The sequence below is a fragment of the Lithobates pipiens genome, unplaced genomic scaffold, assembly GCF_037356315.1.
Source record: "Lithobates pipiens isolate NorthernLeopardFrog02 unplaced genomic scaffold, aLitPip1_a1.2 Scaffold_16, whole genome shotgun sequence".
NCBI classification, from domain to species: Eukaryota; Metazoa; Chordata; class Amphibia; order Anura; family Ranidae; genus Lithobates; species Lithobates pipiens.
The window spans coordinates 150,010,037-150,033,877 of NW_027507748.1; the positions used below are offsets into that span (position 1 = coordinate 150,010,037).

General features: G+C 43.6%; 1 protein-coding gene across 1 annotated transcript in view; it reads right to left on the reverse strand.

The window, feature by feature from the left end:
* The window catches only part of TRIM50 (tripartite motif containing 50), a 66,940-nt gene that overhangs the window by 9,632 nt on the left and 33,467 nt on the right, over positions 1–23,841 (reverse strand). Inside the window, exons 4-6 of the mRNA XM_077480610.1 lie at positions 18,327–18,557; positions 15,755–15,777; positions 15,547–15,671 (exon numbers count right to left, since the gene is read on the reverse strand). Coding sequence (XP_077336736.1) covers positions 15,547–15,671; positions 15,755–15,777; positions 18,327–18,557 — 379 coding nt within the window. The remainder of the gene's footprint in view (positions 1–15,546; positions 15,672–15,754; positions 15,778–18,326; positions 18,558–23,841) is intronic.

Consider the following 23,841-nt stretch of genomic DNA (forward strand, 5'->3'; position numbering starts at 1 on the left):
TCAAACCTCTGACTGATATGACCAGAAAGGACGGTAACCCACAGAGTTGGTCTCCGGAGTCCATTAAGGCCTTTGAGACTCTCAAGGCTGCCTTTGTTTCTGCTCCTGTGTTGGCACATCCTGATCCTACGTTGCCTTTTATCCTAGAAGTTGATGCTTCTGAGACTGGAGTTGGCGCCCTTCTGTCTCAAAGTCCTAACTCTGAGAGCGCTATGCATCCGTGTGGCTACTTTTCCAAGAAATTGTCACCTGCTGAATGCAATTATGAGATTGGTGACAGAGAGCTGTTGGCGATCATTTTAGCCCTGAAAGAATGGAGACATCTCCTTGAAGGTACCACTGTGCCCGTTCTTATTCTTACTGACCATAAGAATCTTACATTCTTGTCTGAGGCTAAGCAACTCTCTCCCAGAAGGGCGCGATGGGCTCTTTTCTTGTCGAGCTTTAATTACATTGTCTCATTCTTACCCGGTACTAAGAATGTAAGGGCTGATGCCTTGTCACAACAATTTTCCTCCACTTCCAAGTCGGAGTCGGTTCCGGTTCCTATGATTCCTCCTGATCGTATCTTGGCTACGGTTCGCACCAGTCTTACTTCTCCTTTGGGTGACAAAATTCTTGCTGCTCTGGTCCATGCTCCTACTGGTAAAGCTTGTGACCGCTGCTTTTTCCCAGAGAGTCTCCGTACTGCAGTGCTCCAGACTTACCATTCTCCCAAGGCAGCTGGCCATCCTGGGAAGAATCAACTCATTTGGGCCATCTCCCAACAATTCTGGTGGCCTAGTCTACGGGCTGATGTTACTGCCTTTGTAGCTGCCTGTCCCATGTGTGCTCAGAGTAAGACTCCACGACACCTTCCAGTGGGCCTCCTACAACCCATACCCAATGGAGAGAGGCCCTGGACTCACCTGTCTATGGATTTCATTGTGGAATTGCCCAACTCCCAAGGCAACACTGTTATCCTTATGGTGGTTGACCGGTTCTCAAAGATGTGTCATTGTATTCCACTTAAGAAGTTGCTTACCTCTAAGGAACTGGCTTCCATTTTTGCTCGGGAGATCTTTCACTTACATGGGCTACCCAAGGTGATTGTCTTGGATAGGGGCAGTCAGTTTGTCTCCCGGTTCTGGCGAGCCTTTTGTGCACAGTTGGGAATCCAGCTTGCGTTTTCTTCTGCGTATCACCCGCTGTCTAATGGGGCCGCAGAATGAACAAATCAGTCCTTAGAGCAATTCCTACGTTTCTATATTTCTGACCATCATAACAACTGGTCTGGCCTATTACCTTGGGCAGAGTTTGCTCACAACAGTTCCTTGAATTTTGCCTCCCGATTGTCTCCATTTATGGCGAATTATGGTTTCCAACCTTCCATGTTGCCTGACTCGTTTGTTCCGCAGAGTATTCCTGCATTAGAGGAGCATGTCCGTGGTCTTCGTTCCACTTGGGTACAAGTCCAGAAGGCTTTGTGTCATGCTAATGATAGGTACAGACTCCATGCTGACCGCAGACGCCTGTCTGCGCATTCCTACCAGGTTGGGGACAGGGTCTGGCTGTCATCTCGCAACCTCCGGCTTCGTGTTCCCTCACTGAAGTTTGCACCTCGGTTTATTGGGCCTTTCCATATCCTTCGCAGGATTAACCCAGTAGCTTACGCGTTGGACCTTCCTCCTAGTATGCGCATCTCAAATGTGTTTCATGTCTCCTTATTGAAACCGTTGGTCTGTAACCGATTTACCACCTCGGTGCCACGTCCTCACCCTATTCATTGAGGAGTATGAGGTACAATCCATTGTTGACTCCCGTAGGTTCCGTGGGCGCATACAGTGCCTGGTGCATTGGAAGGGGTATGGTCCGGAGGAACGCTCATGGGCTTCATCCTCTGACGTACATGCCCCTGTCCTCCTCTGTGAGTTCCATAGACGGTTTCCCTTTCGAGCCCGGTGGCCCTTCGAGGGAGAGGGGTCATTGAGGGGGTTACTGTCAGGGCTGGCTTAGCCCTTCCTCCTCTGGGCTGGCCGCACAGCTGTCGGCTAATTGCCAGCTCTCTTCTCTTTCCACAGTTACCAGCTGTTCCCGATGATGCTCGTCTGACCTGCCTATTTAAAGCCTTCCAGCTCACTCTTTCCTTTGCCTTCGCGTTGGTCACATCACAAGGAACCATCTCCTGCTGCTTGCTGACATCCCTCCTGGCTTCTTATCCGGCTTGCAGTTGCTGTCCTTGGATCCCTGACGTCTGGACTGGCTGATTACCCGATCTGGTTTATGAACTTTGGACTGGCTGACTTTCCGATCTGGTTACTGGACTCTGGCTATGCTTGACTACGCTTTTTTTCTATTTACCTTTTTATTTTTACTAATAAACAAGTGTGATTTGATTGTACTTCTGTCTCTGTCTGTTTCATGGTTTCTGACAATATGTATATTATGGTGGGGAAGTGGTTACAGAAGTCACTTCATCGTTTCTTCTTATACGTGAAATCCATATAAAAGCTTGTCACATGTGGATGAACTGACATGAGCACTGCTATGGCATTTTAAGGACATAAGATGTGTTTGACTTTTTAATGCTATTGTTTCCATTTTTGATATATTTTATAGCAGCTGCTAATCTAATTACAAATGCTATTGTGTTTTGTTTATAGAGGTTAAGATTTTGTTTTATGCAGGTTACATCAATTTTTGGAAGAATTTTTCCTCTGGCACTGAGCGGTGCTATTTAGGCTGTTTTTTCTTGCACCTTGGTTTATATGGCTACCTAATTGTTTACATTGGTGAGACAACTGAAATGTGCTTCTCTTTGTGTAAGGCTCAGTTCACACTGATGCGACATAGGATCCAACTTGTGAGACCCCAAGTCGGATAACATGTAAAATTCAATGTTTCCCTATGAGAGCTGACCTAACTGATACTACACAAGTCTGCCTGACTTTAGAAAACGTTCCTGCACTACTTTGGCCCAGCTCTGATATGACCTGCCACAGAGTGTAAAAAGCCACATCAAAGTCGGATCAAAGACGGACTCCAAAGTTGCACTGAAAGTCAAGCAACTTTGGAATCAGGCTAGTGTGAACCAAGCCTTAAACTGGGGCTGTGTAAAAAAGAAAGAGAAAAATACAAATGTCTGAAAAAATAAAACAGTATGGAACTGGGATACCAACTTCTCATGTGTTTTTGGAGCCTGAAAGTGTAGATGATCTCTTGAGTAGCACCTCCTTTTGCAAACTTCTTTTTCCTTAAAATCCTTTTCAACAGGAAGGTCATTATGCTCTGCACTGCCTATTGTGTTTGCTTATATTGTTCACTGCCTGAGTAATGAAGCTAGTTTAAAGTGAGGAGCAATGGTTCTATCAGGAAGACATTTTCTTCTTTGCCTCCTCTTAGTACTAATTACCTTCAGAATATCAGGGCTGTTGATATGGACTCCTTCCAGCAAGAGAGCAGCACTACCCTGGAAGTTCTTTGCTGGACAAGGCTTAAGGGGAGGGCCAGCGCTACTGCAAGGCCATGGCCACTGGTTTCCCTACTCCAGCGTCTCCCGCCGTGCAGTGGTAACCATTCCATGGGGGTTTATCATTGATGAGCCTTCCTGTTTTTTCCATTAGGTGAGTTGCTACAATTATGAGCTTATTTAACTATATTACAGTCTACTCTTAGAGGCACGTCTCTTTTTCCTCTTTTGTCTTCACATTTATAGAGTCAGCTTCTACTCTTCTTCTAGATATCAGAAGTCATTTTACCAAGTACCAAATGACACTCTTCCTACTAATAAAATACTACTTTTTGAAAGTGGAGAGCCACCCTAAAAAAAAAAATAGCATTAATATTCTTAAAAAAATGTTTAAAGAATGTGAAATTTTTTTTTTTTTTCAAATTACCAGAAACCCCTGTTGCTCGGCAGTCTTCTTAATCTGCCTCTTCCTACTCTGCTTTGATTTTGAGTCTTCTCTCCTCCTCGCGTTGTCTTCTGGGGAATGGGGTGCGCTGTGTTCTGGGAAATGTGTGTGTCCCAGAACACAGCGTGCCCCATTCACAAATCGCCACGCGACTGGCGCATGCGTAGTAGAAAACGGGCAGTGAGGATGACGGCGCCGGGACACGATACGAGGGACGTATCGGCCTCGGCGGGGTCGACATCGCAGTTGCCCTGGACAGGTAAGTGTCCTCATTAAAAGTCAGCAGCTACAGTGTTTGTAGCTGCTGACTTTTAAAAAATATTTTTTTCCGCTGGAACACCCGTTTAACATGCATAAAGCACTTTGTAAAAGCTTTCCTAAAAATATGTGCACATTTATTGAATGCTGAGCACAATACAAAACAATCCAACAATCTATACATTTTTTTACACCTATAAAACATACCTTAATAAACTATTGGGCCCCAAGATAGCCAAGAATGTACTGCTATGAAATTACTAAAATGCTGACTCAATCCTTCTCATCTATACACATGCAACTTGGCACTAACAAGTAATGAAAAAGTTTATGTTCTAGTCAGCAGGAGTCTCTTACTGATGTATTACGCCACTGTGGTAATTTAAAATGTAAGTACAGTCAAAACATTTTTTTAGTTTCAGACATAGTAGGGAAGGTTAAAAACCCCTGATATTTTTAATTGCTATCCAGAAAGATTTCTACTCACAATGACATAAATAATAGTTTTATCAAAATGTGAGGCCGGGTTCACATTAGCTGTGGCCATGGCTCGCATTATGGGGTCCGGTGCATCCCTGTTCTTCATTTCAAGCGCAAATCAGTTCCGAGTTTTTGCCTGAATTTGGACCTGACGAAGCCAAAGAAGCACAGGACCCTTTTCCAGTGTGGAGCGCGGGCGCCGCCGAGCTGTGTGAGCCGGCTCCATTGACTGCCGGTCACAGTCTCCTGTCATGCAAATTGGATGGGGGAAAATCCACATCCAATTCACATAAGTGTGAACCCAGCCTTAGGGACAAAGATGAAAGAAAGTCTGCAAGAGACAGACAGCAATAAGGTGCTGACCAGTGGTGGCCCGTCCATAGGGAGCACACGGGCGCCCCCCCCCCCCCAGGCATAGCATACTAGCTCATTATGTAATACTCACCTGAGATTGAAGCCCTCGCTGTGGTGCCAGCGCCGGCTGGCAACATCACTTCCGGGACTAACTTCTGGGTATCGCGGCTCCACGCTGTGATTGGCCGGAGCCACGAAGATGTCACTCGGAGCCACCGGTAACGGCACACTCACTGAAGCAAACGGCACATACGTGCCACTGCTTCAGTGCACATGTGCCAATGACGTTGGCAAATGAAAATACAGGGAATATCTGTTTAGGAGATATCCTGGGTAGCTACAGGTAGGCCTTATTATAGGCTTACCTGTAGCAAAAAGTGGTCTGTAAGGGTTTACAACCACTTTAACCAGACTGACCGGCATACGGCGATGTACGTCGGCAGAATGTCATGGGCAGGAAAACTGGCGTACAGGTACGACCAGTTGAAATTGCCGCCTTGCCATCACCAGCGTGCCAATCGGGACCCCCTGTGAGTCCGGTTGCGGGTCCTGTGGACTCGATCGTCTCACGGGGAGGCTGAACGGGGAGATGCCCAGCCCCTCACAGTTAGTAACACGCCCCTAGGACACACTTAACCCCTACACTGCCACACCCTGGTTAACCCCTTCACTGCCAGTGTCATTTACACAGGAATCAGTGCATTTGTATAGCACTGATTGCTCTATAAATGACAATAGTCCCAAAAATGTGTCAAAAATGTCTGATGTGTCCGCCATAATGTTGCAGTCACAATAAAAATTGCTGATTTCCGCCATTACTAGTAAAAAAAAAAGATGAATAAAAATGCCATAAAACTATCCCCTATTTTGTAAATGTTATAAATTTTGCGCAAACCAATCAATAATCGCTTATTGTGATTTTTTAAACCGAGGAAAAAAAATGTTTTTTTTAGATATTTTTGCGGGCTCTTTTTTTGTTTATAGCGCAAAAAATAAAAACCACAGGGGTGATCAAATACCACCAAAAAAAAAGCTCTATTTGTGGGAAAAAAAAGGACGTCAATTTTGTTTGGGAGCCACGTCGTATGACCGCGCAATTGTCAGTTAAAACACAGCAGTGCCAAATCGCAAAAATTGGTCTGGTCTTAAGCCAGCAAAATGGTCCGGTCTGAAAGTGGTTAAGAAGGTCGTTTTTTCCAGGGGCAGTATATGTATTTTTATTATAATGACCGCCTGCTGGTGACTGGGCACATCAAAAATACTGCAAATAGCATTAAACTAGCATCCTGTGGACAAAAATGATTACAGATGCCAGCATTCATTGCAGAGAGCAATTGTCTCTGTGTTTGCATAGCATACAAACACTTGAATATAAGAACACTGAACAAGGTAAGGCTCAGTCATTTATCTTTACAGATGCTCCAGGGTTCAATTTATAAGGAAAGAGAAGAGAACACAGATCACTGCAACATATCCAGGAAATGACAATGAGTTCAGCGGATAATGTGTAAGCCCTTGTACACACGGTCAGACATTCTGACAACCAAATCCGTTGGATTTTGTCAGACGGATTTTGTCCGAAACTGTTGCATACACCCGGTTGGACAAAGTTGTTGGAAAATCCGATCGTTCAGAACGTGATGATGTAATTTCGTTACGATGGGACTATGTTCAGGCTAGTAGCCAATAGCTTTGGTCTAAGAATTTGATCTGAGCATGCGTGGCACTTTGTCCGATCGGAATTCGCTACACACAATTTTATAGCCCAGCTGGAAAACTTGGTCCGTCGGATACAGTCCGATGGAGCCCACACACGGTTGGATTATCCGACAACACGGTCCTATCGGACATTGTCCATCGGAATATCCAACCGTGTGTACAAGGGCTAAGACGGAAGGAGAATGGATAAATAAAGCTGCCTATAGATATTCTAATGACAGCCTACTGATCACTTAGTACTGCTGCACTATGATATTGTTCTGGAGTGGATTTAACATTAAGTACAGTAGGCTTGTGCCTGTGATTGGCGCAGGGAAATCATTGACCACACACTTTCCCAATCATCACTAGAATAATAAAAATGTCATATCAGCTTTTTTACATATTGTCACAATATTCTAAGCCATGTTAGGACCAATAAATAAAAAATTGCGAACATCAATAAAGCAGGGGGGTTCCATAGGAGAGGCTGCATTGATGGAGATGGAATCCTGATACTCGTAACTAAGGTCTATTGCAAAAGAGATTCCTAGCTGCATTTCCCGGAGGGATATCTGGCAGTTTGGCTGGAGTTTGTCTAGCCAATAACTTATTGTACTCCTTTAAGCCCAACTCTAAGAATACTAAAAGTCCTCCCTTACAGTGGGACTAATGCCCTGTACACACGACCGGTTTTCCCATTGAAGTAAACTCTGAAGGTTTTTCTGACGGAGTTCCGACGGAATTCCGCGGAAACTGTCGTGCGTACCATCACACCAAAGTTCGACCGTCAAGAACGCAGTGACGTACAACACATTCGACAGGACTAGAAAAAAGAACTTCAGTAGCGTTTTTGGTCCGTCGGTCCAGCATACAGACGAGCGGTTTTCCCGATAGGAATTGGTTCAGTCGGAAACATTTAGAACATGTTCTATTTCTAGGTTCGTCAGAATTTTCAACATAAAATGTCCGATGAGGCATACACGCAATCGGAATATATGATGAAAAGCTCCTTCTGACTTTTTCTGTCGGACATTCCGCTCGTGTGTACGCGGCATAAGCCCACACTGCATGGGTTAACTGCTTGTTTAGTCTATAGGACAGTAACAGCACTTTTACATACTTGATCCTTCACTTCCCTGACAAACTGCACTCTCCTCCACTCCTACAGGTGGTCTGTCCCTAAGCATGCTCATCTCCAGAGCAAGGATATGGTCCCTGCATCGGTCTTGATGACATCAGAGGACCTTAGACCACCAGAGTGCAGGAACCGGTCTGGCAGCGCAGAGGAGCATGTGGGAGCAGAAGATCAGGTAAGCAAAACTAATTTACCTGGTCCCCTTTGACCAGCTTTTCCTAACTGGGGTATCACCAGAGTTTGCCCGAGGTGCTGTGGCATCCTGTTTGAGAGAGCCTGTGATTGAGCTCCTACTGCTCTGCTCATCTCTACAAAGGCACAGCGGGAACTTAATCTGGATAGTAAGTTCAGAGCAGTGGAAGGGGGAGATGTCTTCCTGAGTCCTGACCTGCTGCACCTCCCCTACAGTGCAGGACCCAGAAGTGCAGGTATGGGTACAGAACTACAGTTTTTAAAAAGGCTTTATGTATATACTGTTTGTGTGTATGTATAAATGTTAGGGGTGCTGAAGTTAATCGCTGCATCAATGCGTTGTGATTCGGGTGTCCCCGATGCAGCATCAATGCATACGACTGGAAAAATCAATTGCTGGCTGACATCATCCCGACTTGCCCGCCCCTCCCGAGAGAGTGCTCCGAGCATAAAGTTGTTATAATTACTGTGTTTTAATAAATCCCATGTTACAATCAATTAAGTGCCCCGCTGTATGTGCTTTTTAAAAAATATTCAGCTTCATATCTCATTTCTCAGTGTGTGTACAATACATGTCGTTCATGTGACTGCCCGGCCCGGCCGGTTCTCTCCTCTCACTTTTCTCTTGACGTCAGCGGAGAATTCTCAGCCCCGCCTACCTCTCTTCTGGGGCGGGGCTGAAAATTCTCCACTGATGCCAGGAGAATTGTGAGAGGAGAGAGGCGGGGTGGGCACATGAGCAGCATGTATTGTACACAGACTGAGAAATGAGATATGAAGCTGCATATTTTTTAAAAAGCACATGCAGCAGGGCACTGCACTTAATTGCTTGTAAAACAGAATTTATTAAAACACAGTAATTTTAATAACAGTAAGTGACTTGTCACCCCATGACTGCATCGAACTAATGCGGCTGGAAACCACGCATCTCCCCACCGTGAGTGAAATACCCCTGCAGGATCCAGGTCACCACTGAAAACTCGGTTCTCCAAACTGAAACCTTACTGCCGGTGATGTCTGCACAGGTGGCAGAGCTGCAAGCACTTACTACAGCATGTAAATTGGCAGAGGGAAAAAGAGCCAACATTCATACGGACTCAAGATATGCTTTCAGCGTTGCCCATGATTTTGGTGTTATCTGGAAGGACAGAGGGTTCCTGACGGCTGCAAGAACACCTGTGAAACAGCTCAGCCATCAAGGACTTGGACGCCCTGCTTCTCCCAACCCAAGTGACTATTCTAAAGTAAAGCACACGACAAACTAAACTCGAAGGAAGCTCGAGGCAATCTAGCCGATTCAGCTGCCAAACAGACAGGCAGTGTTCCACGGGAAGTGGACAGCAGGGTGGTAGAAGAAGACCACTCCATGCTTATCCTACAGACTCTCCCAGTGGACAGAGTTTATCTGAAATAATTACAGGAAGCAGCAAGTCCGGATGAGAAGGAAAGCTGGAAAACGGAGAGGAGGAACTCTCAGAGATGGACTATTCGAGTGCAGCAAGAAGCCTTGTCTACCCAGGAGTATGTACCCAGCCATGGTGCAATGGGGAAATGGAACTGTCCACTTGACAAAGACTCTTATGAACTTATGAGTTACTCCATTGACCAACAACTTCTGCAGATCATGCACTATCTGCAACAAATGTAACCCAGAATGTACAGAAAAGGCACAGAAGAAGCACCTGGCAAAAGCTCTATACCCCTTCCAGAGGATACAAATTGATCACTCCCAAATGTCAAAGGAGTGACAGATTCGAATACGCCCCCTAGTGGAGGTGGACATGACTGCCAGGACCACAGCTAAGGAACTACTGAGTGAGATAGTATGTAGATTTGAGGTCCCAGAGGTGATAGAGAGCGATCAGGCCCAGCCTTCACAGCAACCCTTACAAAAGATTAGGGCAGCACTGGGGGTTCAGTTGGCTCTACACACCCCTTACCACCCTCAAAGTAGCGGGAAGGTAGAAAGGATAAAAGGGATACTAGAAAAACAGGATGTTAGAAGATGGCCCAAAAGACTAACATGAGTCGGCCAGACAGTTTGTCCATTGCCCTGTTCAGTGTCAGACACACACCCCGGGGGAAATATGCCCTATCCCCTTATGAAATTTAGTTTGGTTCAGCCCCCAGACTTGGCTGTCACTTTCCACAACAGTTACAGTTACAATCTGATGTGTTGACTAATTATGTGACCTCATTATCAGGAGAATTAACCCAAATGCATGTCCAGGTGTTTTCTTCCATTCCAGATCCTGAATTAGATACAGGAACACACCAACTACTGCCTGGAGATTGGGGGCTGGTAAAGAAATTTGTGAGAAAACATTCTCTTGAACCCAGATATGATGGTCCATTCCAAGTTTTGCTGACCACAGCCACCTCAGTGGAATTGGCCGGGAAGAATACCTGAATACACGCCTCCCACTCCAAGAAAGCTCCACCCCCGAGGACAAGATCCCGCCCACTTCATGACGACCATGCTGCATATCCTTTTTTCTGTTTGGTCTAGGGGGGAGGCTCAGGAGGTGGTCATCACAAAAAAAAAAAAAAAAAATGATAACATAATTACATTTTGGTACAACTCTTCAGGTACACATGTGACCACTTTTACCTTTGATTACTGTGACATAGTACCTTGTCCGTTTGACTCTTTCATGGCAATGCCATTGGTACAGTGACATCCCTGTTGGTAAGGTGAGACATCCCTGATGGTAATATGTGTGTTTTACAGACAGTTACTGGGGCCAGAATTGTGGTTCCTGGGAGGGACAGTGGGTTGGAACATAGGACCAGATTAGAGGGTATCTGGACCGGTGAATGTGCCCTGAAAAGGTGATTACGCCCCTCCATATCCTAGCAGAAGATACCCCTGATACATACACTGACCCAGCACACAGTCAGAGGAGGAAGCGAGCAGCTCTCTCCGGAAGCTTTGACCCTCATGTGTACATAGATGCTATAGGGGTCCCAAGGGGGGTCCCTGATGAATTCAAAGCCAGGGAATTGCTGGCCAGTTACCCCCCACTTCCTACATGACATTCCAGAACCGGATGGCCTTAGACATGCTGTTAGCTGAGAAAGGAGGTGTCTGTAAAAATAGAAAAAACGGGAACCTGTTGCACCTACATTCCTGATAATACCGGCCCAAATGGTAAAATAACTTTAGCTATAAAGAAATTAGAAGATTTGTCATTGGAGTTGAAGAAGAACTCCGGTATTACAGACCCATGGGATCAATATTTTAGCTGGATGAGTGGGTGGCAGAAGGTGCTCGCCCAGATAGGGGTAACGGTACTAATAATCCTGGTTCTTTTACCCCCCGATTGTATGCTGTATTCCACCTTTCGTAAAGAAGTTAATGAGCAAGGCTGTAGACAACAGCCCACCTACATTTCTCCACCAAGAAGAAGAGGACCCTCTTATGATGGAGGATGACAAACCCTTCACTCCTCTACAGTCACTCCCTGTCCAAAATCTCACAATCCTCTAGGGTTATAGGGGTAGATAGCACCTGATTGCCCTTCTCTAGCTGTATCGAGGAGGGTAGTGAACTAGTTGCTGCCCAACTCTATATACAGCTTAAAAAGAGTTGCTAAGGAGAATGAGCCAGGTGATTAGGACCTTTTAGATGAGGGACAGAAGAAAATAGCCATTTTAGGGGGGACTGTTAAGGAATCCAATGTACATAATGATAATCAGAAAATGTCTATTTGCTTATGTATATACATGTTCCTTACTTATTATGTAATATACAGATTGACTTTCTGTTCGGAGCCAAGATGGCGGGTACCCCCCACATCCCACGCGTTAGAAGAATTCATTTGAGATAACAGAACCAGTTTCAACCAAACTTCAAGCATCAAGTTTCTTCATTTCTCTTGTATTGTAACCAATGAGATGTACCAATTAGACTGACATAGTAATGACGTATCTTTCTGTATAAAATATCAACACCGCCCACCAATAAATCAGTATTTAGAAGTAGCCGAGCTGAACATATCTCAGAGAGTGTTTACTTCTAATGTGCATGCACATTTATACTTTTTAATTAGGAATAGCAGCAGATAACCAAGAACTAATTTATAGTTCTTATCCATTTCATAAGTAGAGTACAAATGTGTTTGTACTCCACTTACACCTCATACACGCTCCGTGCTAACAGTTCCCCTGCTTCCCCGATTGCACATTCCACTGTGTTAACTCCTATTGTGATGGAAGTTGCAAACAGGAAAGCCAGGGAATTGTCAGCACAGAGACAGTACAGGGAACTTCACAGGGCTGTTTGTCAGCTGTGGATTGTAATCCCTCCTGACCTCCCAGCAGCAGTGTGTGTGAATGCCTGTACCCTGTAGTGCACCGGATTAGTGCACTTTTTAAGTAAGTGAGGTTATTTTTAATTCAAAGCGTAATTCCAGTAAATTTTTTGTTTATTAACCACTTGCCGACCGCCGCACGACGCTGTACGTCCTATTTTTGAAGAGGGATATCTCGGTAACGGCAGCAGCTGCTGCCACAACCGAGATATCCATCTCTTCAGGCGGCGGTCGGCTGTACGATAACGGTGGTCTCCGCGGCGGATTCGCCGCGAGATCACCGCTATCGGCGACGGGAGAGGTGCCACCTCCCCTCCCGCCGCCCTCCCGCACCTTCCGCCGCTTACCGGAGCCGTCGGTAGCGGCGGAGGCGATCGGGTCCTTTCGTCTGCTGGGCATAGAGACAAGTGAGGCTAAGATGGCCCCCACTCGTCTCTATACCATAGGAGGGCGGAAGCGACGTCAAAACGTCACTTCCGCCCATACCTCTTAAAGGTATATATTTTTTAGATGCCAGATTTTTTTTTTTTTTTTTTTTTTTTTTGCATTTTAGCCCAAATATGAGATCTGAGGACTTTTTGACCCCAGATCTCATATTTAAGAGGACCTGTCATGCTTTTTTCTATTACAAGGGATGTTTACATTCCTTGTAATAAGAATAAAAGTGATCCATTTTTTTTTTTTTTTAAACAGTGTAAAAATAAATAAAATCAATTAAAATAAATAAGAAAAAAAATTTTTTTTTTTAAAAACACCCGTCACGACAAGCTTGCGCACAGAAGCGAGCGCATACGTGAGTAGCGCCCGCATATGAAAACGGTGGTCAAACCACACATGTGAGGTATCGCCGCGATCGGTAGAGCGAGAGCAATAATTCTAGCCCTAGACCTCCTCTGTAACGCAAAAAATGCAACCTGTAGAATTTTTTAAATGTCGCTTATGGAGATTTTTGAGGCTAAAAGTTTGACGCCATTCCACGAGCGGGCGCAATTTTGAAGCGTGACATGTTGGATATCAATTTACTCGGCGTACCATTATCTTTCACAATATATAAAAAAATTGGGCTAATTTTACTGTTGTCTTATTTTTTTATTCAAAAAAGTGAATTTTTTCCAAAAAAAGTGCGCTTGTAAGACCGCTGCGCAAATACGGTGTGAAAAAAAGTATTTCAATGACCGCCATTTTATTCTCTAGGGTGTTAGAAAAAAAACAATATGAAATGTTTGGGGGTTCTAAGTAATTTTCTAGCAAAAAAAACTGTTTTAAACATGTAAACACCAAGTCTGAAAAAGAGGCCTGGTCCTTAAGTGGTTAAAAGTCAGCAGCTACAAAAAAACAGTATCTTCTGACTTTTAATAAAGACACTCACCTGTCCCACAATCCAGCGACATGGCCACCCAAACCCTCCCTTCTCTCCCCCGCCTGTCCACGGTGCTGGCAATACTACTGTGGGCATCCCACTGTGACAGCTTGCAGCTTCACAGCCAGGTGCGTATGTCTCACTGTGCTGTCCTGCATAGCCGGGCAATCTTCTGGGACCTGTTATGTGTCCCAGAAGATTGCAGGGAGGAAGGGCTGCCTAGGCAGCCCAAACGGAAGTGGGAGCTCATCGGCAATCGAGATGCATCGCAGAATTGGATCAAATCGAATCGTTGACCAGATAATCATAATCAAATCGAATCGTGAGACTAGTGAAGATGCGCACCTCTAATAGATGTGTGTGCATGTATGTATATGTATGTATGTAAGTTTATATATGTGTGAGTATGTATGTATGTGAGCTTATGTGTGTATATGTAAGTGTGTTTGTATGTATGTGACCTTATGTATGAATGTGTGTATATATACTGTATGTGAGTCTATGTGCGTATATGAAAATTTGTGAGTTTATGTATGTGCCTATGTATGTATTTTACTTTAAACTTATAGTGCCGTTGAATGTAATGGGGTATATTTCCTGTTGTGACTGAAACATGTGTACGACCTCAGCCGCTGCTTCTGCAGCTAAAGGCAGTGCAGCTGGGGTTGGTAAAAACACAGCTCAACCGCATTGTTTCACTGTCCCCAAACCTCATGTGTGAATGAGCCCCTAGGCTTGGATCACATCTGTGCATCTGTGTGCTGGGTGTAGGGCTGTCCTACCCATAGAAACGCAGGAACTTCAGGGACAACATTTTCACTTGCTGCCTAATATATCCCACCGACTTTCAGATGCCATTGTAATCAGATAAACAGTATTATTCACAGATGGTTGGTCAGTGGTCATAATGTTATGGCTGACTGGTGTATGTGACTTGTGTGTATATACATTGTACATATGACTTTTGTATACATACAGTAATTGACTTGTGTGTTCATTGTATACATTACATTGAAATGACCTGTGGAGTATAGATTGTACTATATATATATATATATATATATATATATATATATATAATATAAAAATGTGTGACCTGTGGGGTATACATTGTACAGATATGACCTGTGGGGTATAAATTGCGAGGCTGTGCTATATACCATGATCTGCAGGGCTGCGCTATATACCATGATCTGTGAGGCTGTACTATTTACCATGATCTGTGAGGCTGTGCTATATACCAGGATCTGTGAGGCTGACCTATATACTCTGTCCTGTGATGCTAAGCTATATACCCTGATCTGTGATGGTGAGCTATTTACTCTGTCCTGTGATGCTGAGCCTGTATACTCTGTCCTGTGATGCTGGGGCTATATACTCTGTCCTGTGGTGCTGAGCTGTATACTCCTGACACTATGGGTGGAAACAAATGGAATACAGCGGATGGAGTGGGTGGATTCCCTAAGGGGTGGGGCTTATAAGAATTGGGAGGGGTCAAAAAGAAACCCCCCCCATCATAAATAAAACTTCACCAGCTGCCACTGATGATGACAAAGGTTCTAGCCTACCCCTACTCTTATGAGCCCCAGATAGCATGAAAAAACTGTCAGATGCCCCAGCACTTCCCACATCTAAACATACACGCACACACACACATACACACACACACAAAAAAAACTATTTAGCTGGACATATACTTTTAAGATATAAAGCTAACAAACACTGATATGAAAAAAAAATGCAATAACTTGTTTTGTTTTTTCATTATCGATCTGATCTGATCACTAAATAAAAAGTACAAATGGATGTTGTTTCCACCAAAAATAGTCATGCAAAATTTACAGCTAATTAAATCCTTACGGGGAAAAATTCTGCGCTGCAGACGTTTCCATACTGTCAGTTTGATGTCATCTTGACGGAATCCAGGCTTGAAGGAAACAGGGCTATAGGTTGTGTCCACACTGCGTGGGCTTGGTGGTTGACAGCTATGGAAGTAAATAAGTCATTATTTCCATAATTTTTTTCCATACCTCCTATCCATATAAAGATTGTGAGTTGTGTCTCATACCTGGATGTCATAGCAGAATAGTCCTAGAAATAGAAAAACAGAGAGAGCTGGTTATTATGAGCTTAGATTATCTGTGCTCACAGGGTATTTTTTATTTTGAAAGGAGTTGTAAAGGCAGACTTTTTTTCTTAATGCACTCAATGCATTAAGATAAACCTTTTGTGTGTAGTGGTTTCCCCAGCACTTACCTGAACCCCTTTGCTCTCCAGCGATGTCCGCGAATGTCTAAGCTATTTGGGACACTCCTCCTGAGAGAGGGGGAGAGAGGGGGCGGGACAGGATTGGGGCACCATGTCTGAATGGATACACTGAGCTCTGACTTGGCCCAGGTGGCTCCATAGAAAGCTGCTGGCTGTGAGGGCACTAGACAGGATGGAGGGGCCCGGAGCAGCAAAGAGGCACCCGAGAAGACGAGGAACCAGACCTCTTTGTGCAAAACCAACTACACAGAGCAGGTAAGTATAACATGTTTTTAAAAAAAAACAAAAAAACAAGATTTTACAATCACTTTAAAGCGGAGTTCCCCTTAAAAAAAATAATTAAACGTTAGCAGCTACAAATACTGCAGCTGCTGACTTTTAATAATCGGACACTTACCTGTCCCAGGGTCCAGGGATGCAGGGGAATGAAGCCCTGCTCATCTCCCCCTCCTCTCTGCGGCTTCGGCATTGTCACTGTGGGCACCCGGCTGTGGCTTCACAGTCAGGCACGCATTGCGCATGCGCACGGCATGCTGTGACTGGCTGAGCAATCAACTGGGACCTGTGATCTAGCCCAGATGATTTTGATATGAAAAGTGATCAGCGCAACTTATTAACAGCTGTGTATATCTTAAAATGAATGTGTAAATATTGCTCTGTAAATATTACTGTGCAACCAAATAACTATGTGCAGCTTTAGTAAACAATGATATACTAGTAATATGTATGAGTAAATATGCGTAAACGCAGTGCAATAACAAATCCTATATATAGGGTCAATGATTGCTAATCTCAGTATATAAGTAATGAAATCATATAATCAGATGATAATAGCGGTATAATAGTCCATCAGCTCTGAAATAAAGGTGTCTAACTCATTGACCCATCGGGGAGAGGTTGTGTTAGGCCTCTGGATTTTTAATGCTCAGAAACCGTCATAGTCTACAAGGTGGAATTATTCAGAGTGATTCTTCTTTGTCAAAATTGAAAGTGAAGAAATAGTGTTTCAGGAATTTTCTGAGAATACTAGATGTACTACAACTTTCAAGCTAAGGCTATTCAGTATTGTCAAACAATAAACCAACTGCTATGGGCATCTCATATCACCCCTTTGTTCCACCCAAGTTGAATCCTGCAATAAACACAACAAAACCGTGAAATTTCTTGTCTTGTCTGAATGTGGGGAGCCTGGCAGCAGGGTGATTGGCGGATGCTAAGTAACCAAATCAGCAGCCCTTACAGGGGTGCCGCTGCATTTACTATGTGAAGATTTACCACATTTATTAAGCTGTGGGGAAAATGAATGCAGCTACACTTACAAAGTACACATTTAGTAAATCCACCCCAAAGTGTATTAGGACTAAAAAATATTTTTCCTCCTCTACTCCCAATGTTATGGAGACGGGCCGAAGGGGAGGGAATCTGTTATCCACAGAGGAGAACTAGACAGAGCTATTAAGACTGCTTGAGATAACACTGCAGAGTGCACAAGACAGAATCTGATCTCTGGCAGAAAAAACATTTTTTTGCACTTATCAAAATGATTTAACACAATGCTGTGAGTCGTTTATTTAAATGACCAAAAAGGAGCAAATAAGAGAAATGCATTGTTATGGTTTGCATTAGAGCTGCACGATTAATCGTTAAAAAACCGCAATCTCGATTCACCCCCTCTGAGTAGGCGATTCGTTCGTATAAACAAGTGGAGAGAATATCTGCTCACTCAGCTGTCAAAAGAAAGCATCCCGGGCAATCTGCCAAGTTTAGAACTTGAAACATTGTAACTAATCCTTACTTCTTAGATCAAAGGGATAGAACTTCTTGTGTAAACAAATAATCTGGGCAGTCTGCTAAGCTTTCAACCATTGTAAATGCAGACAGTTTAACCACTTAAAGTCTAAATCTTTTTCTGACACTTCTTTCTTAAGTTAAAATCAATATTTTTTGCTAGAAAATTACTTGGAACCCCCAAACATACATATATATATTTTTTTTTTCTTTTTAGCAGAGACCCTAGGGAATAAAATGGCAATTGCTACAACATTTTATGTCACACTGTATTTGCCCAGCAGTCTTTCAAATGCAATTTTTTGGGGAAAAAATACACTTCAATAAATAAAAAGAACGAAACAGTAAAGTTAGCACATTTTTTTTGGTTTTAATGTGAAAGATGATGTTATGCTGCAAGAATCGTGAGAGAATCGTGATCTATCTTCTAAGCAAAAAAATTGTGATTCTCATTTTAGCCAGAATCGTGCAGCTCTAGTTTACATACACTTTACAATTACCACAGCGGTTCATTGAATGTGATAAAAATTGAACTACCTATATTACCTACAGTATTGTGGACCCAGTTTGGTGGAAAGTCTCACCTGGATGAAATGCAGGTGATTCTCATTTCCCAGGATCTCCAGCTGTCTTTCTTTTTCCTTTACAGAGCACAGGATTTCATTTTTCTGCTTTATTTGAATCTCAATGTTGCTGATGAGCTCTGTAGCTTTCCTGGAGACTAGCTTAAGGAAGTGCTCTTCTTCCTCTGCAATGTATCTCTGAAGCTCCTGGAACTCCTTGCAGATAAGATGCTGAAAGACATCTGATTCATTCTGTAGAAAAATAGAGAAATTACACATAACAAAAAAAATCCATAAGAATAACAAAGGCATAGCAGATATATACAGTATGTTTTACTGACTCAATGCTCTGAGGGTTCATGCACTTCAAATGTTAGAGTGTTACTAAACCCACAACAATGAAATCAGTCTGTATAGGCAGTAAAGCATGCTTGTTATACTCACTGTGGAACCTAAGGGGTTAATCCTCTGCATTGAGTAAAAAGGCTGTTTGATCTTGTATGCACAGATCCTCCTCTCCCTGTACTGTCCCCCTGGACAAGTGCAGATAAGACAGAGCCTTTGGAGTCAGGCTGCACATGCTCAGTTTGGTGTGTATTTCTAGAGAGGTTTTTTTCTTTTTCTTGGGAGAGTGCATGTGATCAGCACTGTCCAGACATGTCAAGACAGAGGGTCAGGAGCCCTGTAGCCTGATAGGACAGCTCAGTGTAATATGAAAACTCCTCCTACAAGCTTCACCAGCAACTGATAGAAATCACAACACTGCTATATACTGCTGATGAGAAAATGTATTTAGGAGTTTATACAGTGCCATGAAAAAGTATTCATACCCCTTGGAATTTTTTAATACATTTTGTCATGTTACTACAAAAAATGTAAATTTATTTTATTGGGATTTTATGTAATAGACCAACACAAAGTGGCACATAATTGTGAAGTGGAGAGAAAATGATAAATGTTTTTTCAATTTTTTTTACAAATAAATATCTGAAAAGTGTGGCGTGCATTTGTTTTCAGCCCCCTGAGTCATTACTTTGTAGAGCCACCTTTCACTGCAATTAAAGCTGCAAGTCTTTCTGGGTATGTCTCTGCCAGCTTTGCACATCTAGAGAGTGACATTTTTGCCCATTCTTTTTTTTTTTTTACAAAACAGAATGTTCCTTTATTGAAACAAAAAAAAAAAAGGTAAAAGTTAAAGGAGTATGGACAATATCAAAAGATCAAAAGAGATAGTACAAACGGACAGTTTTGACAAATTTAACACATCAAGTGAACGAATACACACAATGTGAAGGGTAAAGCCCAAAGGAGAAAATAATACCTCATCAATTCTTAATTAGGGCAGAAGAAAGGTAGTGCAGCCACCACAGCACCAAAGGCAGGGTTCATGGAGGAAGGCCTCCTCCTAAGCTGTCCATGGGTGCCATACCTTATTGAACTTCTTAGGGCAGTTCCAATTGATGTAGGTCAATTTATATAGAGGAAGAACAGAATTTATTGATTTTTCCAATTAATCTATGGAGGGAGGGGAACGGCCATTCCATCTTAGAATAATTTCCCACTTGGCATAAAAGAAGACATATGCTATCAATAGTTTAATGTAGCGAGGCCTCTACTCATCATCTTGGATTCCCAACAGAGCCAATTCTGGAGAAACCGGCAGAGTCAGCTGAAGGCGACAGTTGATAAGTTCCACTACTTCCTCCCAGGACCAAACAATCCTTGTGCAACTCCAGAACATGAATATATGTTCCTACACCGTTCCCACATCTAGGGAACTCCTGCGATCTCTGAGGGTAAACTCTGCGCAGTCTCTGGGCGATATAATAGACTCTGTGTAAGAATTTAACCTGTATCAATTTATCCTGTGAGGAAATCAACAATCTAGTGCTATCTTTCAAGCAATCTTCCTACTCCTCCCTGTCTAAGTCTGGAAGGTCAACTTTTCCACTTATCCCAAATCCTGTCCATTTTGGGAGATTCAACACTCAGCAAAGCCAAGTAGAGAGCGGATAATGGCTTAGATAACAATTGCTGAGCTAGCAACTCCTCAGTGGGATACATATCTAGGCTCAGGGAAGCCGAGAACTGGTCAGGAGCCACATGGCACAGTTGTAGGTACTGGAAATACATCCAACCAGGTAGATAATATTTGGCTTTAAGGTCAGCGAAGGGAAGCAATACTCCTGCCAGAAAGATGTCTCTAAGGACTTTTACTCCATATCAGGCCCAAACCTGAGGGTCAGGTAAAGAACGAAACTGTGGAAGGTTAGGATTTTTCCCCACAGTGAACAAAAGGGGGACCACCTAATGGGACTCAGCAACCTCCATCTAGCCTCTGCCCATACCCTAACTGTCATTCTAGTAGGATGCAGAACATTATCATAAGCCCGAGAGCCTCTGTATATTAACTTGCTTAGTTCACGGAGCGACCCCACAACGGCCGCCTCGAGACACACAATTGCATTGGACCGAGTGAGCACAAACCACAACCGGACTTTAACCAGAATGTATACCCAATATTATGTCTGGTAGTCCGGCAAGGCTAATCCTCTGCATCGCACAGGAAGAACCAGGGTCAATCTAGCCAGTCTAGGGGTAGCTCCTTCCCAAATAAATTCACTAATACAGCAATCAACCTCTGCAAAAAAGGAGTTGGGTATCATGGTTGGGAAACTATGGAATGCATACAAAAATTTAGGAAGAAATATAATTTTAAAGAAGGTTAATGCGTTCCATGAGATTCAGCGGCAAGGAAGCCCAGGAGGTGCACCTTACCCAAAGCTGAGATAGAACCAGCAGCAAGTTAAGGAAAAAAAAAAAAAGAAGTCGCTTCCCACCGAACCTGGATACCCAAATACCTAAATTGGTCTACGAGACATCTGCAGCAAGCACTCGTGCCTGGGACTCCAAGGTTAATATGGTCGATTTAGACCAGTTAATGTGAATTTCCAAGAATCTACCAAATTCATTAAAGAGATCCAATGCTGCCTTCAGAGACTCATCTGCATCCTGTTAATATAAAAGGGCATCGTCAGCATATAAAGATATAACCCACCCATAATCCCTTAACCCAGTCAGAACCTCTAATTAAGATGGCCAAAGGCTCAAGGGCCAGGGCAAAAAGGGCAGGGAATCAGGGCCACCCCTGTCGAGTACCTCTCTGCAGGAAAGATGCAGAAAGTCTATCATTAGTTTGAATACGAGCCTTGGTTGCACAATATAGCATACGTAGCCACTTGGGCACAAAACCAAATTGATGCAATGACTCCCACAGGAAAACCCACTCTACTGAGTCAAGTGCCTTTTCTGCGTCAAGGGAGGCGATTACCCTATTCCCGCTGTTGATATGGGAAACCGAGAGGTCAAGAAAGAGGTGACAGAAGTTGAAATCAGTTCCCTTCCCAGGCATAAACCCTGTTTGGTTACCATGAATAATCTCCTTCAGAACCTTGAATAGCCTATTAGCCTAAATGTTTGCAAAAATCTTGCCATCTACATTAATAAGGGATATGTCTGTAGGAGGAGCAATCCTCAGGGTTCTTACCTGGTTTGAGAACCAACCCCACCACTGCTTCAGACAAAGAATCAAGGAGAACCCCCAAGGAGAAAAACTGGCCAAATAAAGATACAAGCCATGGGGCCAGCAGCTTGTGATAATAGGAGTAAAATTCAGAAGGCCATCCACCCCAGGGGTCTTCCCGACCTGAAGTTCTAAAACAGCTACGTGTATCTCCTCCAGGGTGATGTCTAACTCCAGGCCCAAGCTCATTTCATCATCAAGCATTGGAAATATGACTATCAAGGTAGGCGTCCAATTCCAAAGGAGCATATTCCACCCTAGAAGGACACAGATGCTGGTAATATTGCAAAACTCTCTCATTTATACTACTAGGTGATCTCAATACTTCCCTCTCAACGCCCCTTATGCCACTAATGTGGGTAACTGCGAACTGTCCTTTGGCCAACCACGTTAGCAATCGACCATTTTTATCCTGTATTCAAAGACCCTCTGAGCTGTGTTCAAAAGGAATTTCTGCATCATCTCTACCCTAAGTAAGGATACCTCCCTCAGAGCAAATTGCCAGGCCCCATAAGCTACCTGATCCGGATTTGCCACATAGGCTGCCTCCTTTTGTCGGATCTCTTCTTCCAACTTCTCCAGAGACTGTGCAAATGCTCTACGTGCCGTGGCAATGCAAGATATTTACTCTACCTTAGCCCAATCCTTGAAAGCATTCCACAGCACTAGAAGAGTAGCAGAATCAACGTTGGCCAACCAATAACGACAAATGCTTGCCTGAACGACCTCCTGTATCCCACTATCCTCAATCCAGTATCTGGACAGCCTCCACAGCTTTTCCCTGGGGGAGCCCAGGGATCACTTCAGCAACAAGGGGGAATGGTCTGATATGCCTCTGGGCAAGATAGTAATATCAGAGACTTTCTTGAGTAAAGAGTGGGTAGTATAAATTACATCAATACGAGAAAGGGTTTGAAATGTTGAGGAATGACACGTGAATTCTCAAAGGGTAGGATTAAAATGGCACCAAAACATCTGTAAGGGCAAATGTACTAGCCCAGTTGGCCAGGCCATGGATCCACCGGGAGGCAGAGTGGAGTCTGTCCAGATCCGGGGAGGGATTCAAATTAAAATCCCCCCATACCAGTACATCTTTAACCCCATAACTGAGCACAAATTGCATGACAGTATAAAGCAAGGCACAGTCAACCGGAGGCAGGAAGTAAATGCCCCCACAAGAACACATGGAATGTTGGCTATCAATAAATGCATAAAAATATATCGACCCTCAGGGTCCGGCCTGATATCCAAGAACTGAAACAAGAGCTGTTTGTTTACCAGGACACTGACCCGCCTTGAGTAGCTAGAGTACGTGGTATGATAGTGTGAACTCACCCAGGCCTTCTTGAGGCTCAGAATCCCAGAGCCATGAAGGAGAGTTTCCTGCAAAACACAAATTTGCAGGAAAAAGAAGAAAATTAAAGGATTGTTGAGCAGAATTAAGCTCCTGCACATTCCAGGAGACTATAGAAACAGGTGCCATGGTAGTGGTAGTGGGAAGGTAGTGGGAAGGAGTAATTACAATCAAATGGAACCCAAGGGAAACATACTCCAGCCCTACAAGGGAACCCAGAGAGATGTATCCATGCCTGACCAAGAGGCCAGCCATCCTTATATTACCAGGCTCACCAAGAACTATCGTCCTATGTAAGAGTAAGCAGTCCAAGCCATAAAGGAACATAAAACTCAAACAAAATGAAAAAAACATAGTCACATAACTGTGCCATCAAACAATTCCCCCTCCCTGAAGATCCCACCTATGGTGAGGCTGCATGATGCCCAATTAACCTACCCTAAGGCAACCAGTAACAGGAAGATGTGTATATAGATGCAGAGAGTCAGAAACACAGAATAGTCTATCCTCCAAAGGAAAACGAAAAATAAAGCCAGAAAAAAAAATTAGTTGAAGCATAAAAGGTTCCATGGGAGATGCTCTAAACTGTAATCGGAACT